This window comes from Leptonychotes weddellii, chromosome 10 (assembly GCF_054177405.1).
Source record: "Leptonychotes weddellii isolate Sample4059 chromosome 10, ASM5417740v2, whole genome shotgun sequence".
NCBI classification, from domain to species: Eukaryota; Metazoa; Chordata; class Mammalia; order Carnivora; family Phocidae; genus Leptonychotes; species Leptonychotes weddellii.
Genome location: NC_138378.1, coordinates 22,310,902 through 22,337,376, shown reverse-complemented (window position 1 = coordinate 22,337,376; position 26,475 = coordinate 22,310,902). Strand labels below are relative to the sequence as shown.

Here is a 26,475-nt window from a genome sequence, read left to right as displayed (position 1 = left end):
CCTGCTTCTCTCTCTCCCACTCCCCCTGCTTGTGTTCCCTCTCTCGCTGTGTCTCTGTCAAAGAAATAAACAGAATCTTAAAAAAAAAAAATTATTTATTTATTTGACAGCAAGAGAGAGACAGCAAGAGAGGGAACACAAGCAGGGAGAGGGTCAGAGGGAGAAGCAGGCTTCCCGCCGAGCAGGGAGCCCGATGCGGGGCTCGATCCCAGGACCCTGGGATCATGACCTAAGCCGAAGGCAGACGCTTAACGACTGAGCCACCCAGGTGCCCCTAATCTTTTTTAATCGTACTCGTTTCAGCAGCACATAGACTAAAACTGGAACGATAGAGAGATTAGCATCCCCTGTACAAGGATGACGCACAAATTCATGAAGCGTTCCCTATTAAAAAAAAAAAAAACAACAAAAAACTTTGCTCCAGAGAACACCACACATATGGACCTGGGGAACCATGGAGTTTCAGCAAGCTGCTTGGTTTACAGGCGGGGAAATGGAGAGAAAGTGACCTTTCCAAGGTCACACAGGGACCGGTGGATCACAGACGCTCGGACATGGAAGGGAGCAAAGAGTTCATCTTCTATGACCTCCACCCCTAATTCTATACCTGGACCACGTCCCTCCCCGTCCCGGCCTCTGATCCCTGAGCCTATCCTGGGGAAAGGTCTTTACCTGGCTGTTGATGTTATTGTTCTCTCCAAACACCAGCAAGCCCCCAATGAAGGCAGCCAGGAACGAGTGCACCTGGTAGGTCTTGCCCTGCACGTGGGCCTGCAGGGCACAGAGCCCCTTATAGGTGAACACAAAGTAGGCCAGGTTCCGGGAGTGGGTGTACGTGGCTTGCAGGATGGCCCGCAGCTTCTCCTGGAGGCTGAACAAACACAGGGAACCCACATGAGTGGCGGCCCAACCACTCCTAGGGCATTCACCCACTGGGCATACAAACCTGAGCCAGCCCCAGGCCTCTCACTTCCATGTCCTTGGGGCTGCTCCCCCACTGGATTCAGGCCTTGACTCCATGTCACTTCCTCAGAGAGGCCTTGCCTGACTATCCTGTCCCGTTTTCCCTCACAGCTCTTCCACCAGCTGACATTAATAGGCTTAATCTCTTCCCATTCCCACCCCACCCCAGTGGAAGCTACCAGAGGGTGGTGTCTACACCTGGCTTGTTGATCCCCAGGGCCCAGAGCAGGGCCTGGCACATAGTAGGTGCTCAGTAAATGACTTTTTGGCATAAGCATGTGAGGACATGAACGAGGGAGTAAGGGAGAGCCTACTATGTACTGGAATTGGGGATAGGATTCTGAGGAAAAAATGCTTGCTGCCTTCATAAGGTATATGATCTAATGGAAGAGAGAAACATAATCACAAAGCAAGGGTCAAACTTTGACCTTGACCAGAGATGATCCTAGGATCCGAAGGATGAGGAGTCAATGAGGTGGAGAGGGGAGAGGGGTTGCATCCCAGGCAGAGGGATCAGCACGTGCAAAGGTCCAGAGGAGGGACAGAGAGTGGGGAGTAAAGGAACAGCAAGGAACCATCAAGGCCTGAGCAGAGAATGTGAGGGGAAAGAATGTGAGGAGAGGTGAGGACATGCAGTTTTGTTTTTATCCTGAGAAAAGTGCACATTTAAGTTGGGCAAGGATTCTGTTTATCTTTTTTTTTTTTTAAAGATTTTTTTTTTATTTATTCATTTGACAGAGATAGACACAGCGAGAGAGGGAACACAAGCAGGGGGAAGTGGGAGAGGGAGAAGTAGGCCTCCCGCAGAGCGAGGAGCCCGATGCGGGCCTCGATCCCAGCACTCTGAGATCATGACCTGAGCCGAAGGCAGACGCTTAACGACTGAGCCACCCAGGCGCCTCTCTGTTTATCTTTTAAAATTAAGTCACTAGGGGGCAGTGAGAGAACACAGGGAGAAGAGCAGCAAGTACTCCCGGAAGTCAATTCAAGGATCGCACAACCAAGTGCTCTCAAGGCTAGATGAGGGCCTTGAAAGTGAGTCTACTGGAACCTGTGGAAATCTGCCAGGTGAGTGGGCACAGCCAGGAGTCAGCTGGTTCTCGCCTGAGAGGAACATGAGCCCGGTGTTGCTTTTTTTTAAGAACACACTGTGCCCAACATGGGGCTCGAACTCATGACCCCAAGATCAAGAGTCACATGCTCTACTGACTGAGACAGCCAGGTGCCTCTGGTGTTGCCAGTTCTAATGCAAGCAAGCTGGATTTCCCAGTTAAGTGTTGGTGCTAATCTTGCCTTCACAAATGCTTCTAGGGGCGCCAGGGTGGCTCAGTCAGTTCAGCGTCTGCCTTCAACTCAGGTCATGATCCCGGGGTTCTGGGATCGAGTCCTCCGTCGGGCTCCATGCTCAGCAAGGAGGCTGTTTCTCCCTCGGCCCCTCCCCCTGCTTGTGCGCACACACTCTCTCTCAAATAAACAAATAAAATCTTTAAAAAAAAAAAGGGGCGCCTGGGTGGCTCAGTTGGTTAAGCGACTGCCTTCAGCTCAGGTCATGATCCTGGAGTCCCGGGATCGAGTCCCGCGTCGGGCTCCCTGCTCGGCGGGGAGTCTGCTTCTTCCTCTGACCCTCCTCCCTCTCATGCTCTCTGTCTCTCATTCTCTCTCTCGCAAATAAATAAAATCTTAAAAAAAAAATAAATAAATAAAAATAAAAATTAAAAAAATAAAAAAAATAAAAATAAAAAAAAAAGCAATCCTAAATAAAAATACAAAAAGAGAAACTCTTGCGAGCTGGATTTGGCCAGTAGGCTGTCCATGTGTGCTTCTTACAAGCGCCAGGTGAGGTTACCTACGTTAAAAACCAGGCCACAGAGTGGTTTCTGAGAAGTGCCATGAGGGGAAAGCTATGGGGGATGGAGGGAGACCAAGCAGTCTGAGTGAGCGAAGGAGGTCACGGACAGTTTTCCCAAGGAAGTGATCCTCACATGACCGGTATGGGCTGCCAGGAAGGGAATAAAGGTGGGGTGAAGAGAAAAGGGTGCGCCTGGCAGGGGTTACCGCATGAGCAAATGTGCGGTGCTGGAACAACATGAGGCGTGGCAGGGAGTCCTGTGCGCCCAGGCACTCCCGGGTGGACGTAAGGGAGGAGTGTGGGGACGCAGCTGAGCCCAGGCAGCAGAGGGCCTTTGGGGTTTTGTGTTTAATTTATTTTAATCCCAGTATAGTGAACACATGCTGTTATATTAGTTTCAGGTGTACAAGACAGTGACTCAACAGCTCCATACATCACCCAGGGCTCGACACGACTAGTTGCAGAGGGCCTTTTACGGAAGGAAGCTGGGCTTCTTTGGAGGACGGTGGCAGCCCGGGGAGTTTTTGAGCAGGAATAACAGGATCAGAGTCGTACTTGAGGAGATGGTGGTGGCAGGGGGGCCGGCTAGACCTAGCTAGGAAGCTAGTGCAAGCGTCCTGGCACTGAGGGCTGACCATACTCTCCCCCAGTCTGAAGGGTGTGCAGAGGGGATGGGTACCTGCCACTCCGGAAGAGAAAGGTCATGACGAGCGCGTGAGGGGCCCGGATTTTGGCTCCATAGCTGTAGAAATGAAAGGAAACAGTTATTACGGCATCACTGCCTCACAGTTTCTTTCTGGGCTCTCTGACGCCTTTTCCCACCCTCCTCCAGCCCTAATCTGAACCTCACCCTGGAAGGGAAGATAATGCTGGCTTCCAAGTTAGATCTAGGTTCAAACCCCAGCTCTGACACCTTCGTGGGAGTGGGGCCTCAGGCTTGCTACTTCACTTCTCTGAGCCTCGGTTTGCCTAACAGCAAAAGGGGACGTCAGGCTAGAGGGCTGGTTATAATTTCAATGAAAGGGGACAATGTGTGTCAAAGGCCTCCACCGACCCCACCCAACCCCACCGGTGTGGAGTTGCTCCCTCGGTTCTACCTTGACCTTCCTTCCCGTTGCAGTCAGACCCATCTTTTTTAACACTTAAATCATATCACATCCCCTCTTAAAAGCGGCCAATACCTTTCCAATACTCAGAATAAAATCCAGGTTCCTCCCACAGCCTTGAAAGTGCTGCAGGATTTGGCCCCTTACTTCTCCTACCTCCAGCGCCCCTCTTCTCCTGCTCCAGCCCCATGGCCTTCCCCTAGTTCCTCTGACCCACCAGCTTCTCCCCTGCCTCTGGGCAGGCTGTTCCCTCAGCCCGGACTGCTCTTCCTTGCTCCTCACGTGGCAGCCGACTCCTCAGCCTTCCAGTCTCAGTGAGCACCTCTGTGGAGGCTTCTTACCCACCAGACGAGGTTAGGGCAATATTTTCATTGCCAAGGAGCTCCAACCTGCTCTGCAGTGGTTTACAGTCCTGGGTTAATGACTCGATTACTCGCAATTACTTATTCTATTCTAATTATCTCTTTCCTCCACTAGACCGTGGGCCTTGTGAGGGAGGGACTGTGTTTGATTTGTCTTCTGCAGAGTCCCCAGCACCTTGCATGGTACTTGGCATATAGTAATGTGCTCCATACATGATTGCTGACTGATTCTAGAACAGCCCTTAATTATTTGTGAGGGAAGGTAATTTCTGGAAGGTTCTACCTTTAGCTTGGACTATCTTAAAGTTAACAAATTCCCTAAAACAGTTGCTGAGTAACATCGTACCTCCTTCTACCTATTCAAAATGTACCTCTTTCCAACTATGATACACAGGAGGACCTCAGCTTTGTAAAAATGGATTAAAAAAAAAAAGACTGGAAGGAAACATGCCACAATGTTATTAGCAACGTTCCCTGAGCCGGAGGAATATATGGGAATTTACTTTTGTCTTTTTTTAACTTTTCCATATTTCCAAAATGATCTGTAATGGTTAAGCATTGCTTTTAAAATTAAAATAATTGAGGAGTGTTTAGGTGGCTCAGTCAGCTGAATGTCCAACTCTTGATTTCGGCTCAGGTCATGATCTCAGGGTGGTGAGATTGAGCCCCGCACTCAGGACACTCAGAGGGGAGTCTGCTTGAGATTCTCTCTGTCCCTCTCCCTCTGCCTCTCCCCACCCAGTGCTCTCCCTCTCTCTCTAAAATAAATAAATCTTTTTAAAAAATTAAATTAAAATAATTGAAATAAACTTTTTTTTTTTAAAGTAGGCTCCATGCCCAAGGTGGGACTTGAACTCATAACCCTGAGATCAGCCCCATACGCTACCAACTGAGCCAGCCAGGTGTCCCGAAATAGACATTTTAAATGTTACACAAATGCCTCTTTTTAAAGACTCAAACCTCTTCCCCTGACTCTCCTTTTATTTCCTCATTTGAACAACTGGGAAATATGTGAACATGTACACATTCACCTTCATTGTTTTTTGTTTGTTTTTTAAAGATTTTTATCTTTAAATAATCACACCCAATGTGGAGCTCGAACTCAGAACCCCAACATCAAGTTGCATGCTCCACAGACTGAGCCAGCCAGGTGCCCCCATTGCTTTAACTATACTCAAGTGGGTAGTAGAAAGGAAATCCTATAATATTTGGTGCCAAAGCCCTGCCATGTTTTGCTGTGTGAGCTTGGATAAATCACTTAACCTCTCTGAGCCTCCCTTCTCCCATCAGCAAAAAGTATTCTCTATTTCAGAGTTGCTTCTGGCAGTTAAGGATATAGCACATGTAAGTGTTCTAGTTCAACCAACATTAGCGTCTCTTCCTTTCTTGTTCTTTATTGTATTCCCTCTTGGCCCACCAAGTTCTCCAGCTCCAGGTCCTGATCTTGCCAAGCTACAAGGTCTAAAAATCCTCGATGGCCTCCTTGACACAATAACCAGGAGCTACGTATTGCTGTCATACAAGTATCTGTGACTGTTCATCACAGGCTTGTTAGAAACAGCAAAAGACTGGAAGCAAACCCATGTCCATCCACAGGGGGCTTTCGGATGAATAAATAATGGTCCCACCACTGAGTGGAATGCTCCACAGATGTAAAAGACTGAGGCAGCTCTTTGTGCACTGCAGGATATAGTAGAGCGAGATGTGTAAAATGTAAAATTGTGTAAAATGAGGTAATTCTTCCATAAATCTAAAATTATTTCAAAATAAAACTTGTCTTAAAGGTGTGGGAAAGAGGGCGCCTGGGTGGCTCCGTTGTTAAGCGTCTGCCTTCGGCTCAGGTCATGATCCCAGGGTCCTGGGATCGAGTCCCACATCGGGCTCCCTGCTTGGTGGGAAGCCTGCTTCTCCCTCCCCCACTCCCCCTGCTTGTGTTCCCTCTCTCGCTGTGTCTCTCTCTGTCAAATAAATAAATAAAATCTTAAAAAAGGCGTGGGGAAGAATATATGTATCTGCTTGTATATGCAGACAATATTTCCGGAGGGAGACATAAGAGACTGGGCACAGGCAACACCTCCAGGGAGGGGGATTCGGTGACAGAAGAATGGAGTGGGCAGGACTTCATCACATCTAACTTTTAATTTTTTTTAAGTAGGCTTCATGCCCATTGTGGGGCTTGAGCTCAGAACCCCAAGATCAAGAGTCACATGCTCCACCGACTGAGCCAGCCACATGTCCCATAGCATCTTTTTTTTTAAGATTATTTATTTATAATAAATAATTTATTTATTATAAATTAATAAATAGCTCGACGCGGGGTTGGATCCCAGGACACTGGGATCACGACCTGAGGCAAAGGCAGACGCTCAACCAACTGAGCCACGCAGGCACCCCTGAATGTTACCTAAAATTTTTTTTAAGATTTTATTTATTTTTTTAAGATTTTATTTATTTGTTTGACAGAGAGAGAGCGAGAGAGGGAACACAAGCAGGGGGAGTGGCAGAGGGAGAAGCAGGCTTCCCGCCGAGCAGGGAGCCCGATGCGGGGCTCGATCCCAGGACCCTGGGATCATGACCTGAGCCGAAGGCAGACGCTTAACGACTGAGCCACCCAGGCGCCCCTAAGATTTTATTTTTAAGTAATCTCTACACCCAACATGGGTGAGCCAGCCTGGAGATCAAGAGTCGCATGCTCTGCTGATTGAGCCAGCCAGGCACCCCTAATGTTACCTTATTTTTAAAATACAAATTAGGGGCACCTCTCATTTTCACTCCTGCTTTGTCCTAAGAATACCTTGGCAAAGGGCCACTGATGTTATCCCACCTTAGTCACAGTAAGGCGGGGCTGATAAAATCTTCAGGCCCAGTAGGAACCAATGCTACCTGATTCTGGGGTCAGGGATCCCTGGGTTTGAATCCTGGCCCCAACACTGGCCAAGTGATGTGACCATGAGTAATGAGTGTACCTCTCTGAGCCAGTCTTCTACTTGGAAAATGGGGACAATCACAATTCCTACCTTGCACACTTACTCATTTGTTCAATAAATATTTGAGAGCCTACTGTGTATCATGTAGTAGGAATACACCAAGGAACAAAGTAGATAAAAATTTCTGTCCCCATGAAGCTCACTTTCTAGTGAGAAAGACAAAGCATAAAAACAGGATACATAGGGGAACTTAGTGTCAGATGGTGACAAGTACTACGGAGAAAAATTAAGTATGGGAGGAGGTGAGGAGTTCAGAGATGACCTTATTGAGGAGGTGACACTTAAGCAGAAGCCTGAAAAGGTGAGGGAGTGATCTAGGCAGATGTCCATATGAATATAACAATAACACCAGCCAACACTTATATATATACTATGCACTGTGCTAAGCATTTTACATATATTGATTCAATCCTCTGACAGTATAAGTATTTTTTTTAAGATTTTACTTATTTATTTGATAGAGAGAGAAAGCGCACAAGCAGGGGGAGCGGCAGGCAGAGGGAGAGGGAGAAGCAGGCTCCCCGCTGAGCAGGGAGCCCGATGCGGGACTGGATCCCAGGACCCCGGGATCATGACCTGAGCCGAAGGCAGCTGCTTAACCGACTGAGCCACCCAAGTGCCCCAGTATGATGTAATATTATTATCATCCCCATTTTATAGAAATTGAGGGTTAGAGAGGCTAATTGACTTGTTCATGATCACACAGGTAGGGCTGCCTGGGTGGCTCAGTCAGTTAAGCATCTGCCTTCGGCTCAGGTCATGATCCCAGGGTCCCAGGATCGAGTCCCGCACGGGGCTCCCCTGCTCAGCGGGGAGCCTGCTGCTCCCTCTGCCTCCTGCCTCTCCCCCTGCTCGTGCGCTTTCTTTCACTCTGTGAAATACATAAATAAAATATTTTAAAAAAAGATCACACAGGTAGGTGGCACCAAGATTCGAGCAGAGGCAGTCCAGAGGTACTCTCACCACCATGCCATGCTGCCACTAGCATGTCAACTCCAAGAGGACAGGTCTTTGTTCAGTTTGTTCTCTGCTGCATCCCCAGTTCTGGCACAGTAGGTGCTCAACAAAAGATAGCTGTTATGCATGAGTTTTAAAGGAGGGGGAGTTCCCCTGCAGTTACCAGCCAGGTGAAATGACCCCAAGACCTCCTTTCCAGCAGATCTGATGGCCAGGGTGGAATCAATTTGCCCAGCAAATATCTGCACCTTCTTTTACAGTCGTTGTCACTCCTCAGGCTTATGCCCCGGGAGTCCCCTGGGCTGGATGGGGACTTAGAGCTAGAGTCATACAGACGGGGAGTGAGATGTGGGATGTGAGCCCACAGGCAGCTTAACGGTGGGAGCATGCACACAACGCGCCGCTGGCCTGCTAGATGCCAGTGGCCACTTCTCATTGTGCAGATGGGGCCGTTGAAGCCAGACAGACCCAAGGTCACAAAGCAGGGGGGATGGGGTGGGGGTCGGCCCAACCGAGGGGATACAGGGGCTGGAGTGGGAGGTGGTCAAGGCAAGTGCCCCAGGTTGCAAAGCACGGAGGGCCCAGAAACAGCTTAATGGGAGCCGCAGCTCAGAAGGCGCAAGGAACCCAAAATCCCCAGCGCCCACTGTGCAGATGGTGGACACCGAGGCCTAGAAACACACTAGGGCTGCTCAAGGGCACACAGGAGGACAACGCGCCCAGAATCCGCTCCTCAGACCTCAGCCGCACCCATCCCTCAGCCCATGCCCAGCCCGACGCCCCACTCACACTGCCCCGTTCCGGAAGCCTTTAAGCATGGCCAAAGCAGAGTGGTAGCGGCGCTTGCGCAACAGTTCGTTGACCGCATGGAGCAGGGCTAGTAGCTGCGGCGGGACGGCCATAGTGCGAGAGGCGCGCGGGGTGGGGAGCGAGAAGCAGCACCAGCACTGACATCCCCGGTTCCGGCGGCGCCGCTGGCCGCACTGGACCGAGCAGCGCGTCTTTGCGCTCATAGGCTGCTTCTGCTGTCACTCTCACGGGAAGAGCCGATCAAAGGGCTTCCTCGTCTCACACGGGGAACGAGATGCACGCACTCTCCCGAATAGCGGCCTGACTGGAAGAGTGGGAGAGTTTGTAACCAATCACAACGGGCTCCGCCCGACCAGCTCTAAGGAAGATCAGAATCACACACGTGGATTTGTCCAACCAGGTAGCCTGTTTCCTTCGTGCTTGGCAGGAGTTATGTCACTTGAGAGCTTGAAAGGACGTTTCTTGAAAGAGGAGCCGCCCTCCCTAGAATCGGGAGGGTGACACTGGGAGGAGCCAGGCCTCACAAGTCTTTACACAAGACTGCTCTGATTGGGTAACAGTGCTCCTAGCAAATTTACTAGGGCATTAATTATATGAGATCTCAAGGGCTTCCATTTATTCTTCAAATCCAAACTCCTTCCCACAGTCCACGAGAAAGACTATAATCTGGCCCCTGCTTCTTTCTCTAACCTCATATCCTGTCACTTGGCCCCTCGCTCACTCCTCTCCAGCCAAACTGGCCTCGTTGCCGTTCCTTGAGCATGCCAAGAAGGCTCCTGTCTCAGTGCCTTTGCACCTAATATTTTCCTGACTGGTATGCATTACCCCCATGGTGGGCTCCTTTTCAATCTTCAGGTTTCAGATCAAATGCCACCTCTTCGGAGAGGGCTTCCTGGATGTCCCATCTAAAGTAGCACTGCCCTCTCTTTTATTTCCTCCATATAACTTTTCACTCTTTGAAATTATTTGTTTGCTACATTTCCACTGTCCATTGCCCCTACCAGGCTGTAAATTCCATGACCGCAGAAACCTTGTCTGTCTTGTTTTCTGCTGTAACCCCAGCACTTAGCACATGGTGGGTGTCCAACATATGCTTGTTGAAGCTATACAGTTTGGGGTTGACATCTCCCAGAGTACTGGTGGGTGGAATTTATGTGTGTCACTATGTGGAGTTGTCATTGGATAACAGCTACACGTTGAGTTGTGGCTGTGGCTTGTGAGGGTATCCCCTAGGACTTGGGCCATGTGGTATTTATCTGGGATATTATTGCCTGGGTCAGTGTCAGAAGATGGTGTCAGAGGTCAGTGAAGGAGGAATTATACTTGGCCTATTTTAACACCGAAAATGGATTTTCTTTCTTCTTCCTTCCTTTTCAGTAATAGTGGGCTGGTTTATTCAGGTAATCCTTCCTCTGAAAATAGTGGCGATGTTACATAAAATATAAAAATTTTCCCCTGAAAAACACTGAAAGGTTTATAAGTGATTGTCTTCTCCTTGTGTCTTCACATGGTCTGTAACACTGCCTGTGTGTACATGGTCTGTACATACCTTTGTCCAAATTTCCTCTTTTTATAAGGACACCAGTCATACTGGATTAGGACCCACTTATATAACCTCGTTTAATCTTAAATACTTCTTTTAAAGGCCCAATATCCAAATACAGTCACATTCTGAGGTACTAGGGGTTAGAATGTCAATATATGAATTCTGGGGGAAAACAATTCAGCCCACAGCAACCACCATGTTTTGCTGTCTCCTACCAATGCCAAAGAACAAGATGTCAGGGCCCGGCATTGCTATGTGTGTCCTTACTTCCTTTCCCTTGCAACTGGGACTCTGGTTTAAGCTGCTCATGATTTCTCCCCTCCCCATGGAGAAGTTAACTTTTCTGGGGTGGCAGGAGCACTCATTGTGGAGGGGGACACTGGAAGTTTCCCAAACTTTCCTTCTTCCCTACATGGCTCCATGCCTAGAATTACCATATTACTTATACCAGGAATCTCTAAGCTGTGATTTGATTCAGTTCAGTGCCAACCAGCTGGCCTTAAGGAAATAGGACTGACAGATTTGGGTGGAAGAAGAGATGGAGGCGAGGAGCAGAAAGTTCAGAGCAGGAGTCAGCCTGAATGGGGAGCCTGCTGGAAATGGATTCTACATCCCTGAAAGCTCATTCAGTTATTATATCAGCCAGGTGGTCAAATAACAAGCATTTCCCAGGTTACTCTGTGTCTAGCTCTGAGTTCCAACCAGAATGGATGCACTACCTCCGCTGCTCAGAGAGCTCCTATTGAGGGTTTGGAGGAAAGGGGAATTTCCAAGAAAAGTATCACATGACAGCAGTAGTACCAGGTACTGTGAGAAACGGGAACAGCAAGGGAGGGAGGGATCCCATCCAGGCAGATCATGGAAAGCTTTTTAGAGGAGGCACAAATGCAAGCTTGTGTTGTTCCAATGAGGGTGGAAAAACAGCATTTTGGTAAGAGAGAACAGAATTTGCAATGTCCTGAAGAAGAGATAAAAATCAACTATGTGCACATACACCTGGATATATGGAAATATATGGAAAACTGTCAAGACTTGTATTAGTGGAAACTTTTACTGTCCAGTGCCTCCCATCACCCTCAGAACTAAACTTCAACCCTCACACTGGCCTTGTCTGTCTCTCCATCCTCATCCTCATACCTCACTTATTATCCTCAGTTGTTCCTTTACATTCTTTGGCCTTCTTTCATTTAGACCTCAGGGTCTTTGCACTTGCCCAAGATGATATAGCTAATAAGCTCTGCATGTTTCCTTTTCTCCATGTGACTTCATATCATTTCTCAAGTCCACCTCCTCAGAGAGGCCTTCCCTGACCACCCTGTCTAAAGTAGCTTCCTTTCCTGCAGAGGAAAGAAAACATATAATCACAGAATATTTCTTTTTTTTTTTCCTTGTTTATAGTCCATCTTGCCTGCAGGACTAAGACTCCAGGAAAGCAAGGATTTTTGTATTTATGTTCATGGCTGTGTCTCCAGCATCTAGAACAATGTCTAACACAATATGTATATAATAAATATTTTATTTTTTTTTAAGATTTTATTTATTTGGGGGAGAGAGAGAGAGAGAATGAGTGGAGAGAGGGACAGAGGGAGAGGGAGAAGCAGGCTCCCCGCTGAGCTGGGAGCCTGATGTGAGGCTTGATCTCAGGACCTTGGGATCATGACCTGAGCCAAAGGCAGAGGCTTAATCAACTGAGCCACCCAGCCACCGCTGTAATAAATATTTTAAATTACAGTTAACCCTTGAACAACATGGGTTTGAACTGTGCAGGTGAATTTTTTATAGTTCAGTGCTATAAATGTATTTTCTCTTCTTTTTTTTAAAGATTTACTTTATTTATTTGAGAGAGAGCGAGACCCAAGTGGGGAGAAGGGTAGAGGGGGAGGGAGAGAGATAACCCCAAGCAGACTCCCCGCTGAGTACCAAGCCTGATTCAGGGCTCAATCTCACAACCCTGAGACAGTGACCTAACTGAAACCAAGAGTCAGAAGCTTAACCTACTGAGCCACCCAGGTGCCCCCTCCATTTTCTAAAGATTTTATTTTTAAGTAATCTCTACACCCCATGTGGTGCTCAAACTCACAACCCCGAGATCAAGAGTCACATGCTCTACCAATTGAGCAAGCCAGATGCTCCTCTTCCTTATGATTTTCTTAATAACATTTTCTTTTTTCTAGCTTTATTATAAGAATACAGTATATAATACATATACAAAATATTTGTTAACTGACTTTATGCTATTGGTCACAGTAGGCTATTAGTAGCTACATTTTTGAGGAGTCAAAAGTTGTACACAGGATTTTCAACTGTGTGCAAGTTTGGTGCCCCAACCCCCATGTTGTTCAAGGGTCAATTCTAACCAAATGAGTGTGAATGTATTAATATATTACTTGAATAATTTTTAAAAAGAACAGTTATATTGAGAAGCTCTTGAAGGGGAGAGATGACAAGAATCTGAGGCCATTTGATCAATGGGGATGTTAAAGGAAAGACAAGGAGGTGGGAACCCTGGCCTGACTCCTGTCAGAGAGGCAATGGAAAGGGGGGGTTTAGGCCTTGAGGAAGGCCCTGGGTCTCCAAAGTTCCCCGGGGAAAGAGGGTGAGGCATACAACCTGGGAAAATGGTAGGTTCTCTGTGCGGGACATTTGCTCAGGGCTTGCTGTGCAAGGGTGAATAGGAAGGGGAAGGTGTGTAGTGCTGGGGAAGACAGGGGTGGTATTTGGGTCAAGATGGGGAGTTCACCAGTAGAAATGGGCCTTGAGGGGGTGTGTAGGTGGACGGTCTGTGAGGCAACTTATCAGGAACAGTGGCTGGTAATGTTCCATAAGGGCAAAGGAACTTTGAACAAAAAAAATTTTTTTTTTTACTCTTAGGAGTTACATATTTATTTAGTGAATATGAGAAAATGAAAATTGTGATTCTTATGGTTATTACGTTGGATGAGACTAAAATAGGTATTTAAGAAAAAACAATGAGAACATTTAGAGTCAAATCCAAAGGCCAATTTGGAACCACTGTCACACCTGGTAATTAATTTTTAAGATTTAATGTCTGTCTGCTTCCCCCACCCCTAACTCCAAGGGAAAGGAGCACTGGATCCTGGAGCTATTATAGGACTTGGTGCATAGTAAACTCTCAATTAGTGGCTAATGGAGCATGAACTATGAATAGAGAGTGGTGTTGGATTGGGGGGGTGTCCCAATGAGGACTGGAGTGGGGGAAAATACCTGGGAGACCTGGATAGGCTTTCTGTAAGGCTGGGCTGAAGGTTGCTAAGGCGGGATCGAGGTTTTATTTGACAGAATTCCCCAGGAGGCAGGGATGGTGGTCTGGATGAAGAAGAAATGGAGGTCCCCAAAAGGTGGAAATGGGGGGTTAAGCAACAGCCATGGGTGAATGTCTGAGATGATGGGGGATTAAGACCGGGTTGAGGGCGCCTGGGTGGCTCAGATGGTTGAGCGTCTGCCTTCGGCTCGGGTCATGGTCCCGGGGTCCTGGGATCGAGTCCCGCATCGGGCTCTCTGCTCCTTGGGAGCTTGCTTCTCCCTCTGCCTCTCTCTCTGTGTCTCTCATGAATAAATAAATAAAATCTTGAAAAAAAAAAAAAAAAGACCGGGTTGAGATGGGAGGCACTTCAGGAGACAGGTGACTCCCAGTAGGTGTGATGGATGGGGCTCACTGTAGTTGGGGACAATAAGTGTATGGTAAGGAGTGAGAATCAGTGTTGCACAGCTAAGGCAGGGGTCTCGGGTTAGGTGAAAGTCCTTGTCACAGAGTTGGGTGGTCCGGGTTAGGCGGGAGATACTGTGTGCGGCGGAAATAAGTTCCATGTTGCATAACTGGGGGTCTCACGTGCAGAGGCGGGGTTGGCAGGCCCAGATAATATTAGGGGTCCAATACCCAATTGGGAGGTCCGCTGTGTGCGGCTGGGATGAGGCCAGTGTGCAGAACTGGGGATTCAAGTGAGACAGGGATGGGGGTCCACATGCCGGTGACTGGGTTATCCGGGGGAGCCATGGCTGAATTTCCCGGACGGGGGGGGCTCGGCGGCAGCTCCCGAGCGCCCCCTGGCGGCCCTGGCCCCGCCGCGGTTCCCACAATGCTCACGTAGCCCCGCATCGGCTCCCGAGACGGCGGCAGCTCCAAGATGGCGCAGACGATTTTCGAGGCCCTGGAGGGTGAGCGGCGGCGAGGCCTGGGGAGTCGGCTGTTCCGCGTTGCGCCCCCTCCCGCCGCGTCCTCGCAGCGCCGGGCTCAGGGCGCGCGGCGGCCGCGGGGCGGAGGGCGCCGGGGCCGGAACAGCCGCGGGGCGGGAGGGGCACGGGCGGGAACAGCCGCGGGAGACGAGGCCCGGGGAGGGGGTGGGCACCGGGACGGGAACAGCGGCGGAGATAAGGCTCAATGGCGGAGGGCGGGGGCATGGGACCAGAACAGCCGCGGGAGCCGAGGGTCGGCTCAAGGGGGACAACGGGACAGGAACAGCGAGGAGACAAAGCCCGGGGTGGGGGGCGGGGGAGCACTGGGGCAGAACAGCCAGGGAGGCATGGCCGGGGCGGAGGCGGGGGAAGGCCTTGGACAGGAACAGCGTCAACCGCTAGGGCCTCGGGCCGGCGCGGGAGGGGCTTTCTGGAGGGAACAGCCGGGGAGGCCGCCGCGTGGAAGCCGGGACCCCGCCAAGGCTGCGCTGAGGGGGACGGTGGTGCGGGGGCGGGAGAGGCTTGGCGGCTGAAGCAGCCTAACTGACCACGAAGAACTTGTATCGAGCGTCAGCTGTGCCTCATGCCTTGAGGTAGTCTCTCAAAATAGATCAGGAAAGGATAGGTGCTACCTGTGTGCAAGGCCAGGACTCGGTGCTCACAGACCCAAACCAACAAACACTAGGCGCCTATTTTGTGTACCGTGCTGCGGTGCAGAGTTTTATGCACTCAGACCAAGAAACGATGGGTGTCAACGGTGTGCTTGGCTGGGACACAGTACCCTCAGACGGAAACCTATAAACACTGGGCGCCAACTGATTGTCCTGTGCTTTGGAGGTTCCTAGCATGGAAGTGGACCACAGGCGCAGGGAATCTGGGCTTTGGAGACAGCAGACACTGAAGGCCTCCCTCTGCACCTGCGGGACATGGGTGGGGAGGAGTCCGTGACTTTAGGACCGTGGCACAGGGTAGATGTAGGCGGATACAGACCCGAGATGCTCTTAGAGGGGTGTGATAAGATCAATGTACACATAATTAGGGTGAAGACTGAAAGTTGGCCAGACTAGTAGTATGTAGCTGAGACTTAGTCCTGTAGGACATCTCAGCCATGTCCCTTCACTTCTTAGAGGATCAGCGTTCTCACAATAAAATGGGGGTAAACCCTACAGCCATCTGGAGAATTTCAATCTCAGGACTACTCACTGAGCCAGACACAATTCCTGCCCCACAGTCGGGGCAGGGGGCATGTGAGGGGAGGGAAGCATACAGAAATTATAGAACAAGCAACTATTGAAATTACAGAATTATAGAAAAGGTAAACCATAAAAGATTACCTTAGCTGGCATTTGGTGCTATTATGGGTGATGGATGTGGGGGACCAGGGTCAGTGTGGTTCCCTTCGGGAGACCAATAGAATAGGGTGAGGCCTACTTTCTCTTTAGGTTCCATGGACGTCCTCCATGTTTGAATTTTTACTACAAGAATGTGTTCATGTATTGAGGGATGAAGAAATTAAAAGAAAAATCAGTTCCTAGGACAGTGTGATGCATGCTGGGCTAGAACAAGGACAGCAGAACTGTGGGGACCCAAAGATGACCCAGGCAGTAGGAACTGCATTTACAAAGCCCTGGGGGAAGAGAGGTCTTCGAGGATTCACAGAAGTTCATGTGAGTGAGGAGCTAGAGATGAGACTTGTGAACTTTATCTTGGAATCACTGTGGAGCTGAGAAAGGGTTTTCAGCAGGGGAGCAGCACAATCTGATGTATGTTTTATAAAGTTCACTCAGGCTGCTCTGAGGACACACTGGAGGGGGCCAGAGTGGCAGCAGGGAGGTGAGTGAAGTAGCTGCAGTTGTCCTGCTGAGAACTGATGGTGGCCTGAGCCAGGGGGACAGCTGCGGGATGGAAGAAAGTGGATCTGAGAGAGGCAGTGGAGGCAGAATAGGCTAGACTTGCTGAAGGACTAGAAATGAGGAGGGGGCAGGGAAACAGGTTGGGGAAAGAATAAAGGGGTGCCCCAGGGGCTGTGGCTGGGTGGACATTAGTGCTTATTCTTGTTGATGAGGATTACTGAAAGAGGTTAAACTGAGGGTTGAGGGTGACACACTTAGCTTGATCTCAGTTTTAGACAGGCAGCATTTTTAAAAAGACTATTTTTTACTTTTAGCAGCTTTAGGTTCACAACAAAGTTGAAGGTACAGAGATTTCCTGAATAGCCTCTGACCTCACACATGACTAGCCTCCCCCATTATCAACATAATTCGCCAGAATGGTACATTTGCTACCAAGGATGAATCTACATTGACAAATCATAGTCATCCAAAGTCAATGGTTTTTCTTAATGTTCACTCTGAGTGTTGCACATTCTATTGGACAAATGTACAATGACATATATCCATCATTACAATATCATCACAGAGTATTTTCACTGCTCTAAAAATCCTCTGTGTTCTGTCTGTTCAGCTCTCCCCCAAAACCCCCGGCAATCACTGATCTTCTGATTGTCTCTATAGTTTTGACAGACAGTATTTTTTTAATCAAAATTAAAAAAAAATTTAAGATTTTATTTATTTGACACAGAGAGAGCGAGCGAGAGCGCGTGCACAAGTAGGGGGAGTGACAGGCGGAGGAAGAGGGAGAAGCAGGCTCCCCGCTAAACAGAGAGCCCGACATGGGGCTCAATCCCAGGACCCCTGGGATCATGACCTGAGCCGAAGGCAGACACTTAACCACCTGAGCCACCCAGGCACCCCTTGAATCAAATTTTTTATTTTGAGATCATTGTGTTTTTTTCTGTATATTCATATATACCCTTTACCTAGTTTCCCTCAATGTAACATTGTGCAAGACTATTTTATATCACAACATACAGAACAGTTCCATCACTATAAAAGACTGCATTTTGGTAGCCATACCCACCTCCTTCCCCTCTCCCTGTCATCCCTGATGTCTGTCAACCACTAATCTGTTCTCTGGTTCTAAAATTTTGTCATTTCAAGAATGTCATGTAAATGGAATTGTATAGTTTATGACTTTTGAAATTGGCTTTTTTCCACTTATCATAATTCCCTGGGGTTTCACCCAAGTTATTGTGCATATCAGTAGTTCGTTCCTTTTTATTACTGAGTTGTAGTCCATGGTATGGATGTATCACAGTTTAACTATTCACCCATTGAAGAACATCTGAGTTGTTTCCAGTTTTTTACTATTATGAATAAAACTGCTGTGAATACTCATGTACAGATTTGCATACAAATGCTAATCTACTCACAGTTTTGCCTAAAATAGGAGAAGATTTACTGAAGCTCATCCAGGGGAGCAAACCCCAGGTTTGGGACTCTAGATTTTGGGGAGAACTAGACGGGAGGTGAATGAGTCTGCCCAGGGAGAAGAGAGAGAATCCAGACTGAAGGAACCTTTCAAAACAAACATTTAGGGGATGGGCAGAAGAGAGCAGAGCAGTCTGTGAAGGAGTGAGCAGAGAGGTGGGAGAAGACCCAGGAGGGAGGTATCCTAGAGTCAGAGAAGGAATGTCTCAGGAAGGAATGTCCGATGCTGCCAGGCATTCTTTGGTGATTTTGGTGGAATGCTGGGGGCTTAAGCCCCATGAGGTGGGTAGAGGATGATTGGGAGATCGTAGAGGAGATAGAAGGATGATTCATGTTGAAGGGAGGAGAGATAGGAACACGGGTTTAAGAGCGGGCATTCTAGAGAGACCTGAGCATGTGTAGCTGTTGATGGGAAGGAGAGGTTGCAGGCATACTGTGAAGAAAGGGACCAGTTGGTGGAGAGTGGTTTCTGAGGGAGCAGGAGGGGTTGGAGGGGAGAGCTGGCCTCAGGAGAGACAGAGTATGCATTGTGAGAAGAGAAAATATGAATTCACTTCGGCTGCAGCAACTAATGGTTCTAATTTCTGTTGCCTTTAGAAGCTGGAGCAGGTGTCCAGGTAAAAGCTGAGAGGTTGGAAGCAGAGCACTGGCTGTGGGGACAGAGAGAAGGAGACATCCTCTGGGTTTTTTGGGAGGGAGGCAGTGTGCTTTGGTGCCCACTTAGATGTGAGGAGACCTGTCCTCCAGCTGGTGACATGGCTAGACAGTGTACTACTGTGAACCTCAGCAGCAGTGACAACTGATTGGAAAACATGGAAGTACTCAGCCTCTCACGGGTGCTCTGACCGTAAATTCAGATTACACTGTTTACTGAGGAACTGAAAAGAGCAATACAACGTTGGAAAACAAGGGAAGCAAGGACGCCCAAGTGCAAACAGATTTGTGGGATTTGTAGGGTAGGATGGGAAGACTCGGTAACATGATTTGTGGAGGGGCTTATGATTTAGGACCATACTGTTCCCTGAGGAAGAGAGAAGTCCAATCTAGCAGTGGTTTAAACAGGGTAGAGGTTTATTTCTCTCTCTCTCTCTTTTTTAAAGATTTTATTTATTTATCTGACAGACAGAGAGAGAGAGCATTTAAGTAGGCAGAGTAGGAGGCAGAGGGAGAGGGAGAAGCAGGCTCCCCGCTGAGCAGGGAGCCTGACGTGGGGCTTGATCCCAGGACTCTGGGATCATGACCTGAGCCAAAGGCAGATGCTTAACCGACTGAGCCACCCAGGTGCCCCTAGAAGTTTATTTCTCTATGGGAAATTTCTGTATGGGAGTCCAGAGGAAGACGGTCCAGAGCTCCAAGGATGGCTGTGTTCTACAAGGTTCTCAGAGGCCCAGGATCTTTCCAGCTTTTGCCCTGCAATTCCTAGGGTATGGCCCTTTTCCTTATGATATGGGATGGTGGCTAGACTTCCCCAGTATCATATTCTTGTTGTAGGAAGCAGGATGGAGGATGGAGCAAAAAAGGGCATCACATACCAGGCAGTTTTAAGATAACTTCCCAGATACCACCATAGAACACCTTTCCTTAAATCCCATTGTCCAGAATTTAGACATTCCTTAGTTGCAAGAGCAGCTGGGAAATGTAATCTTTATTGTGGGGGGCCACATTTTCAGTCAAAAATCTTGGATTCTATTGCAATGGAAGTAGGAGAGAATGTATATTGGGGCACAGCCAGCTGTCTTTGCCACAGAGGGCTTGTGTTGGGTCTGGCTCGTAAGGGGGAAGTCAGAGACTCCATTTCTTTTTTCAGGAATGGACAATCAGACCGTCCTGGCGGTCCAGTCATTGTTGGATGGCCAAGGAGCAGTCCCTGATCCAACAGGCCAGAGTGTCAGTGCACCTCCTGCTATCCAGCCACTGGGTGAGTATCTGCTCAGGTTCACGGTTCACTGGTGGGAAGGGCGGGTAGCTCCCTGTGAAAAACAGGTGGGGCTCATGAAGGGGTATAGGAGTGAATTGCCTACTGGGGTGCCCAGGATACCATCTGGTGTCTGAACCTTCTTCTCCCCTTCCTCTCAGCCTGGGTTTTCAGGCTCATGTTTTTCTCTGCTTAGCAACGAGGACACACTTTCTCAGTCACTTAGTGAATGTGAGGATCATGACATAGGGAATGGCTAAGAGCTTAGTAATGCTTGTACCTTTGCCCCAAAAGTTATTTCTCAGCCTCCCCTCTATGGAAAGAACAGGCTGAAGATGAATCTCCAATTTCCAGGCCAGGCCCCTGAGACACAGAGAAGGCAAGGAACTTTAGAGCCCTGTGTGAGTCTGTGTATTCATTTATTCATTCCACAAACATTTTTGAATACTTGGGAACCATTCTGGGCACAGAGAGATACCCACCTGGGTTTGAATCCTTGTTCCCGTAGTTAGTTACTGGCTGTATGACCTCGGGCAAGTAAGTTAACTTCTCTGTGCCTCAGTTTCTACATCTGTAAAACAAGGATAATAGTCTTACCTCGTAGAAACCTTTTGAGGATACTTGGGACTCACTTTCAGTTGTTTTGTAAATAAGGAACGCAAGTTTCTTGTGGTTTGTACAGATGAATGCTTATTTCTCTCTCTCTTTTTGTTTTAATTTAAATTTATTTATTTATTTATTTTAAAGATTTTATTTATTCATGAGAGACAGAGAGAGAGAGAGAGAGAGAGAAAGAGAGAGAGGGAGGCAGAGGGAGAAGCAGGCTCCCCAAGGGGCAGGGAGCCCGATGCGGGACTCGATCCCAGGACCCTGGGATCATGACCTGAGCTGAAGGCAGACGCTTAACTGACTGAGCCACCCAGGCACCCCTGCTTATTTCTCTCTTACATGAAGTCCTGATGTGCATTTGGGGGTGGGTATGGTGAGACTCAGACCCTGTCTTTCTTATGGTTCTATTGCCCTCTACCTACAGTCCAGGTTGGCTGCTCCAGCTTTCCACTTTCATTTCCACATTCTAGCCAACACGAAGGGAAGAAAGAACAAAGTGGAAGTCATACGCCTTCCTGTTTTTTTTTTTTTTTTAAGATTTTATTTATTTATTTGAGAGAGCGAGAGAGCAAGCGAGCACGAGTCGGGTGAGGGGCAGAGGGAGAAGCAGACTTCCTGCTGAGCAGGGAGCCTGATGTGGGACTCCATCCCAGGACCCCAGGATCATGACCCACGCCGAAGGCAGAGGCTTAACTGACTGAGCCACCCAGGTGTCCCTATATGCCTTCCTTTTATTTTTTTGATGTAATTTTCTTTATTAATAGAGTAAAAAAGAACAACACGTATCATTCACAAATAGGTGTAGTTAAAGCGCTTGACAAATTCAACACCCATTTGTGATAAAAATCATTCAGTCAGCTAGCACTAGAAGGGGGAGATTTTCTCAATTGAATAAGGGGCATCTACACAAAATGTACAACTTACATTGTACTTAATGGGGAAACGTTATGTCTTCCTTTTAAAAGGAAGTTGCGTAGACACTATACTTTTGCTCTCGTCCTGTTGGTCAGAATTCAGTCGCATGACATGTCTAATTGCAAAGAAGGCTGGGAGATAAAGTCTTTAGTTAGACGGTCATGTTTCCCACTATTACTATCTAAGAAGGGAGAGTGGATGTTGAATGACAAATAGACATTTCTGCCACAACGTGTCAAGTGCTTGGCACCCCTCAGTGGGTGGTGTCCACTATGGCTAATCATTCATTGAGTTTTTCACTCATTCACTAAATACGCATCGAGGGCCTCCTATGTTACCCAGGAGATACTGCAGGTATGGTAATAAGTAAGACTCATTTCCTCCCTTTCGGAGGACTCATGGTTTGCTGGTGCTGGGAAGAGTGTGAGATGAGCAATGCACCCAGCTGGAGGAACTGTGGCGTCTAGCTTTAGGAAGGCTTCCTGAAGGAGGTGACATCTGAGCAGAGTCTTGCAGAGTAAGTTGTTCTGAGAGAAGCAGCTTGCAGGGGGAACGGGGATGCAGAGACATAGAAGGTCATGTAGCCCATTTGGGGACTGATGAACAAATTCAGGCAGGATAAAGATTCTGAATTTCTCAGCTTTGAAGCGTACCCACTCCACTATTTCCTGAGTTCTAATTTTTCTTTTCTTTTTTTTTTTTTTAAAGATTTTTTTTTTATTTTTATTTGTTTGAGAGAGAATGAGAGAGAGCAAGCACATGAGAGGGGGGAGGGTCAGAGGGAGAAGCAGACTCCCCGCCGAGCAGGGAGCCCGATGCGGGACTCGACCCCGGGACTCCAGGATCACGACCTGAGCCGAAGGCAGTCGCTCAACCAACTGAGCCACCCAGGCGCCCCCTTCTTTTTTTTTTTTTAAAGATTTTATTTATTTGACAGAGAGACAGCTAGAGAGGGAACACAAGTAGGGGGAATGGGAGAGGGAGAAGCAGGCTCCTTGCCAAGCAAGGAACCTGATGTGGGGCTCGATCCCAGAACCCTGGGATCATGACCTGAGCCGAAGGCAGACGCTTAACGACTGAGCCACCCAGGCGCCCCTGAGTTCTAATTTTTCAATACCTGGGTAGACATGGCTGGATATTCCTGCAGTTGCCTATGTGGTCTTGAAATCTCCTTTTGGAAGCACAGAGTTGGCACTTGACACAAACACGCTGAGTCACAGATTGCTGTTAGGTTTTCCCCTGTTTCTCACTGTGATGCCCTCTCATTTATCTTGCTTTTTATCAATGTTCCTGTCCTTCTGCTACCGTGTGGGTGTGACCCCTAGATGATGAGGATGTTTTTCTCTGCGGGAAGTGTAAGAAGCAGTTCAACTCACTGCCGGCATTTATGACCCACAAGCGGGAACAGTGCCATGGGAATGCCCCGCCCCTGGCCACCGCCTCATTGGCCACTAACAGCATCTACACGCCTTCGGCAGCCCCCACAGCGGTCCAGCAGGCCCCACCTCCTACTAATCGCCAGGTATTCATTTGTTCATTTGTGTGTTCGTTCATTCATTCATTCAAGTCTTTTTTGAGCATGCACTATGCGTCAGGCACCGTGTGGGCACTGTGATGGACAAATATTCCACATCACTGCCCTCATGGAGGGTGAGATAGTACCCAAACATCTATGTAGAGATATACTTTTTTCAGGGGATGTTAAGTGCAGAGAGATGGGGATGCCAAGACAGGGATGGGAGGTTTTGTCATTTTGTATATGGTGCTTGGGGAAGAGCTCTGTGAAGAGGTGACATAGGAAAGGAGGCCTACGGTGATGAGGGAATGAGTCATGCTGCTAGTGTAGGGAAGAGTATTTCAGGAGAAGAGATCAGCAAGTACAAAGGCCCTGGTGTGGGTGTGTGCTGGGTTTATTCCAGGACCAGCAAGGAGGTGAGCGTGGCTGGAGCTGAGTGAGTGAGGAGGAGGGTGGGAGATGATAAGTTCAGACAGGCAACAGGGGGATCCTGGCGAGCATGTGCGCCTTGTGGGCTTTTCGTCTGAGTCAGATGGGAACCTTAGGAAGGTTTTGAACAGAAGAGGGACATAGTCTGATTTACACTTAAACTAGATTACTCTGGCTGCTGTACAGAGAATACATTTTGGTGGGAGTCAAGAGAGAAACCCAGGAGGCTTTAGGGGGCTGTTGTACCAATCCAGGCAATAGGTGGTGGAGGCTTGGTCGGATGGTGGCAGTGGAGGTGGAGAGAAGAGATGAGATTTTGGAAATGTTTTGAAGGTGGAGCCAGAAGAGCTTGTGGATAGGCTGGATGTGAGGTGTGAGATCAGGAGGAGTCAAGGGGGATCCACTGCAGAGGTGGAGTTGCCATTTACTGAAGTGGGGAAACAGCAAGAAGAAGATCTGGGGGGATGTCAGGAGTTCAACTGGTCATGCTGGATTTGAGATATCCATTGGACCTTTAAGTGGAGGTGGTGAAGATGCAGACAATCTACAAGTCTGGAGGTCAGGGGAGAGCAGAGACACCCTGGGTCAGGGGCTCTTAGAGGGATTAAAGAATCCTCATAAAGGAGGCTGGACATGTCTTAGGATGCCAGGTCAAGGGGTCAGATTTCCTTCTGGCTTCCTCTTGTCTCCTTATTCCTTTAAAACGTTATCTCCATCCACTGTATAGACATAATTCCTGCCGTCAGAATAAAAGCATTCACCCCCAGACCCATAGGACTTGTACGCTGATACTTCTCAGGCTGCCACAGACCTCTCCTAATACAGAGCATGGTGATTCCCACAGGAATTCTATAGTGCTATTGTTTTAGAATTTTTGAAGTAAGAATATATAATCTGCATGTTATTACATAATTTGATTTTTCATGCAATACCTTTTATCTGTTGTGTAGTATTCTATGCTATGACTGTATTGTATTGTTCTACTCCATTTCCCCTTTGATGGACACTGAGGTTCTTTCCAGTTATACACTATTTGAAATAAAGCTATATAGAATACTCTTGTTCATGGACTCCCTGTGGACATGTGTGAGTGTTTCTGTAGGAGAGATACCAGAAAGTATTATTGCTGGGTCATGGGGTATTTCTCTTACAGAGAGTTATGACTTATTCTCATTTTGTAGATAAGGAAATGGAAGTTCTGAAAGGTGGAGTGACTTGCCCAGGGTCACACAGCAGGGAGAAGTAGAGGTGGAAATGAAACACAGGTCTGTGGGGTTCCAGAGCCCGAGTCTTTTGCATCATGCCCTGTTTCCTTCCAGAGCCTCAGACATACCTCTTCTCTTCTCTTCCTTTCCCTTCCCTTCCGTTCTCTTCTCTCTCTCTCATTCACACTACCCAGATCTCCACGTACATTACAGTGCCCCCATCCCCGCTGATCCAGACCCTGGTGCAGGGGAACATCTTGGTGAGTGATGATGTGCTCATGTCTGCCATGTCGGCCTTCACATCCCTGGACCAGCCCATGCCCCAGGGCCCCCCACCTGTGCAGGTAAGGAGGGGGCCGGCTTTTCATAGGATCTTAATTCCAGACCTGTATATTGACTGCCATGGATTTGGAACCTTGTAGAAAGAAGAGTGGATGGCCTCAGCTCTCATGCTGAAGAGAGAGTCAGTCTCCCCTTGGCCTGCCCTGCTGTGGGTAGGGAAGGGTCACTTCATTTGGGACCTAGAACATGACTTTGGGGTTTCACAGCCATAGTCTGGCTATTTTGACTCCTATTTTTATTCTTTTTTTTTTTTTAATAAGTAGGCTCCATGCCCAACGTGGGGCTTAAATTCATGACCCCACAACCCCAAGATCAAGAGGCACATGCTATACTGACTGAGCTAGCCAGACACCTTCCTATTTTTATTCTTTTTTTTTTTTATAAGATTTATTTATTTGAGAGCGTGAGCGAGCCCAGGTATGCGTGTGGGGGACGGGGTCGGGGGGCAGGAGGGGCAGAGGGAGAGGGAGAGAGAGAATCTCAAGCAGACTCCCTGCTGAGCACAGAGCCCCATGTGAGGGTCAATCCCATGACCCTGAGATCATGACCTGAGCTGAAATCAGGAGTCGGATGCCTTACCACCTGAGCCACCCAGACACCCCCTCCTAACTTCTTAACAAAAGTGTTCCATGTCCATTGGAAAACATTAGAAAATACACAATAGAAAAGTAAAAACAAAGTTTAATTACTCATAATCTGGAAACTAGAGAGACATGGCAACTGACTACAATGTGCGATTCTTTTTTTTTTGGTTTTTCTTTTTCTCCTGTATTTCCCACTCCTCTTCACCCATTTTGCCCACCCTTCCCCCGGCAATATGCAATTCTTGGTTGGATCCTGGATTGGGGGGGGTGGAGAATCTAAAGGCATTATTGGGACACTTTGGGGAAATGAGAATAGGAAGCATTTGAATATTTTAGATAACAGTATTATATTAACATGTAGTTTCCTGAGTGTGATTGTCAAATTCCCCTTCTTAGGAGATGCATCTGAATACAGTATTTAGGAAAAGAGTGTTATGATGTCTGCAGCTGACTATCAAATGGCTTGCTAAAACACAAATATAACCTTGAATGTATGTACATATATACACACACACATATGTACATTGCAGATGTGGCAAAATGTTAACAACTGGTAAATTAGATGAAGTTTAAAGACTGATCAGTATGTTCTTTTTTTTTTTTTTTAAGTAATCTCTATGCCTGCGTGGGGCTTGAATTCACGACCCTGAGATCAAGAGTCACATGCTGTATTCACTGAGCCAGCCATGGGCCCCTGATCACTGTATTCTCTTTGCAACCTTCCTATAGGTTTGAGATTTTTCAGAATAAAAGTTGGGGCACACCTGGCTGGCTCAGTTGGTAGAGCATGTGACTCTTGATCTTGGGGCTGTGAGTTTGAGCCCCACATTGGGTATAGAGATTACTTAAAAATAAAA

At 48.0% G+C, this 26,475-nt stretch overlaps 2 protein-coding genes and 1 non-coding gene across 11 annotated transcripts in view; 2 read left to right on the top strand and 1 right to left on the bottom strand.

Annotated features, from left to right (window-relative positions):
* Positions 1-9,223, bottom strand: part of PXMP4 (peroxisomal membrane protein 4) — an 18,402-nt gene extending 9,179 nt beyond the window's left edge. For all 3 annotated transcript variants that reach the window (XR_014149115.1, XR_014149116.1, XM_081832997.1), the window contains exons 1-3: positions 9,014-9,223; positions 3,492-3,554; positions 673-871 (exon numbers count right to left, since the gene is read on the bottom strand). Coding sequence is in view for 1 of the 3 variants with exons in the window: in XM_081832997.1 (XP_081689123.1) it covers positions 673-871; positions 3,492-3,554; positions 9,014-9,126 (375 nt within the window). In the remaining 2 variants the exon portion in view is untranslated. The remainder of the gene's footprint in view (positions 1-672; positions 872-3,491; positions 3,555-9,013) is intronic.
* Positions 291-392, top strand: LOC115937982 (U6 spliceosomal RNA). The gene has a single exon (XR_004073189.2). It is a non-coding gene; the product is annotated as a U6 spliceosomal RNA (small nuclear RNA).
* Positions 9,224-14,661: 5,438 nt separating the features above from the next.
* The window catches only part of ZNF341 (zinc finger protein 341), a 56,514-nt gene continuing 44,700 nt past the window's right edge, over positions 14,662-26,475 (top strand). For 3 of the 7 annotated variants that reach the window (XM_081832979.1, XM_081832978.1, XM_081832975.1), the window contains exons 1-4: positions 14,662-14,756; positions 19,911-20,021; positions 22,868-23,064; positions 24,887-25,036. In XM_081832979.1, the coding sequence (XP_081689105.1) occupies positions 14,726-14,756; positions 19,911-20,021; positions 22,868-23,064; positions 24,887-25,036 (489 nt within the window). In that variant the 5' untranslated portion in view covers positions 14,662-14,725. Of the gene's footprint in view, positions 14,757-16,778; positions 19,528-19,910; positions 20,022-22,867; positions 23,065-24,886; positions 25,037-26,475 lie in introns of those variants that run through there. The other 4 variants (XM_081832976.1, XM_081832977.1, XM_081832981.1 and 1 more) reach the window with 4 other exon arrangements.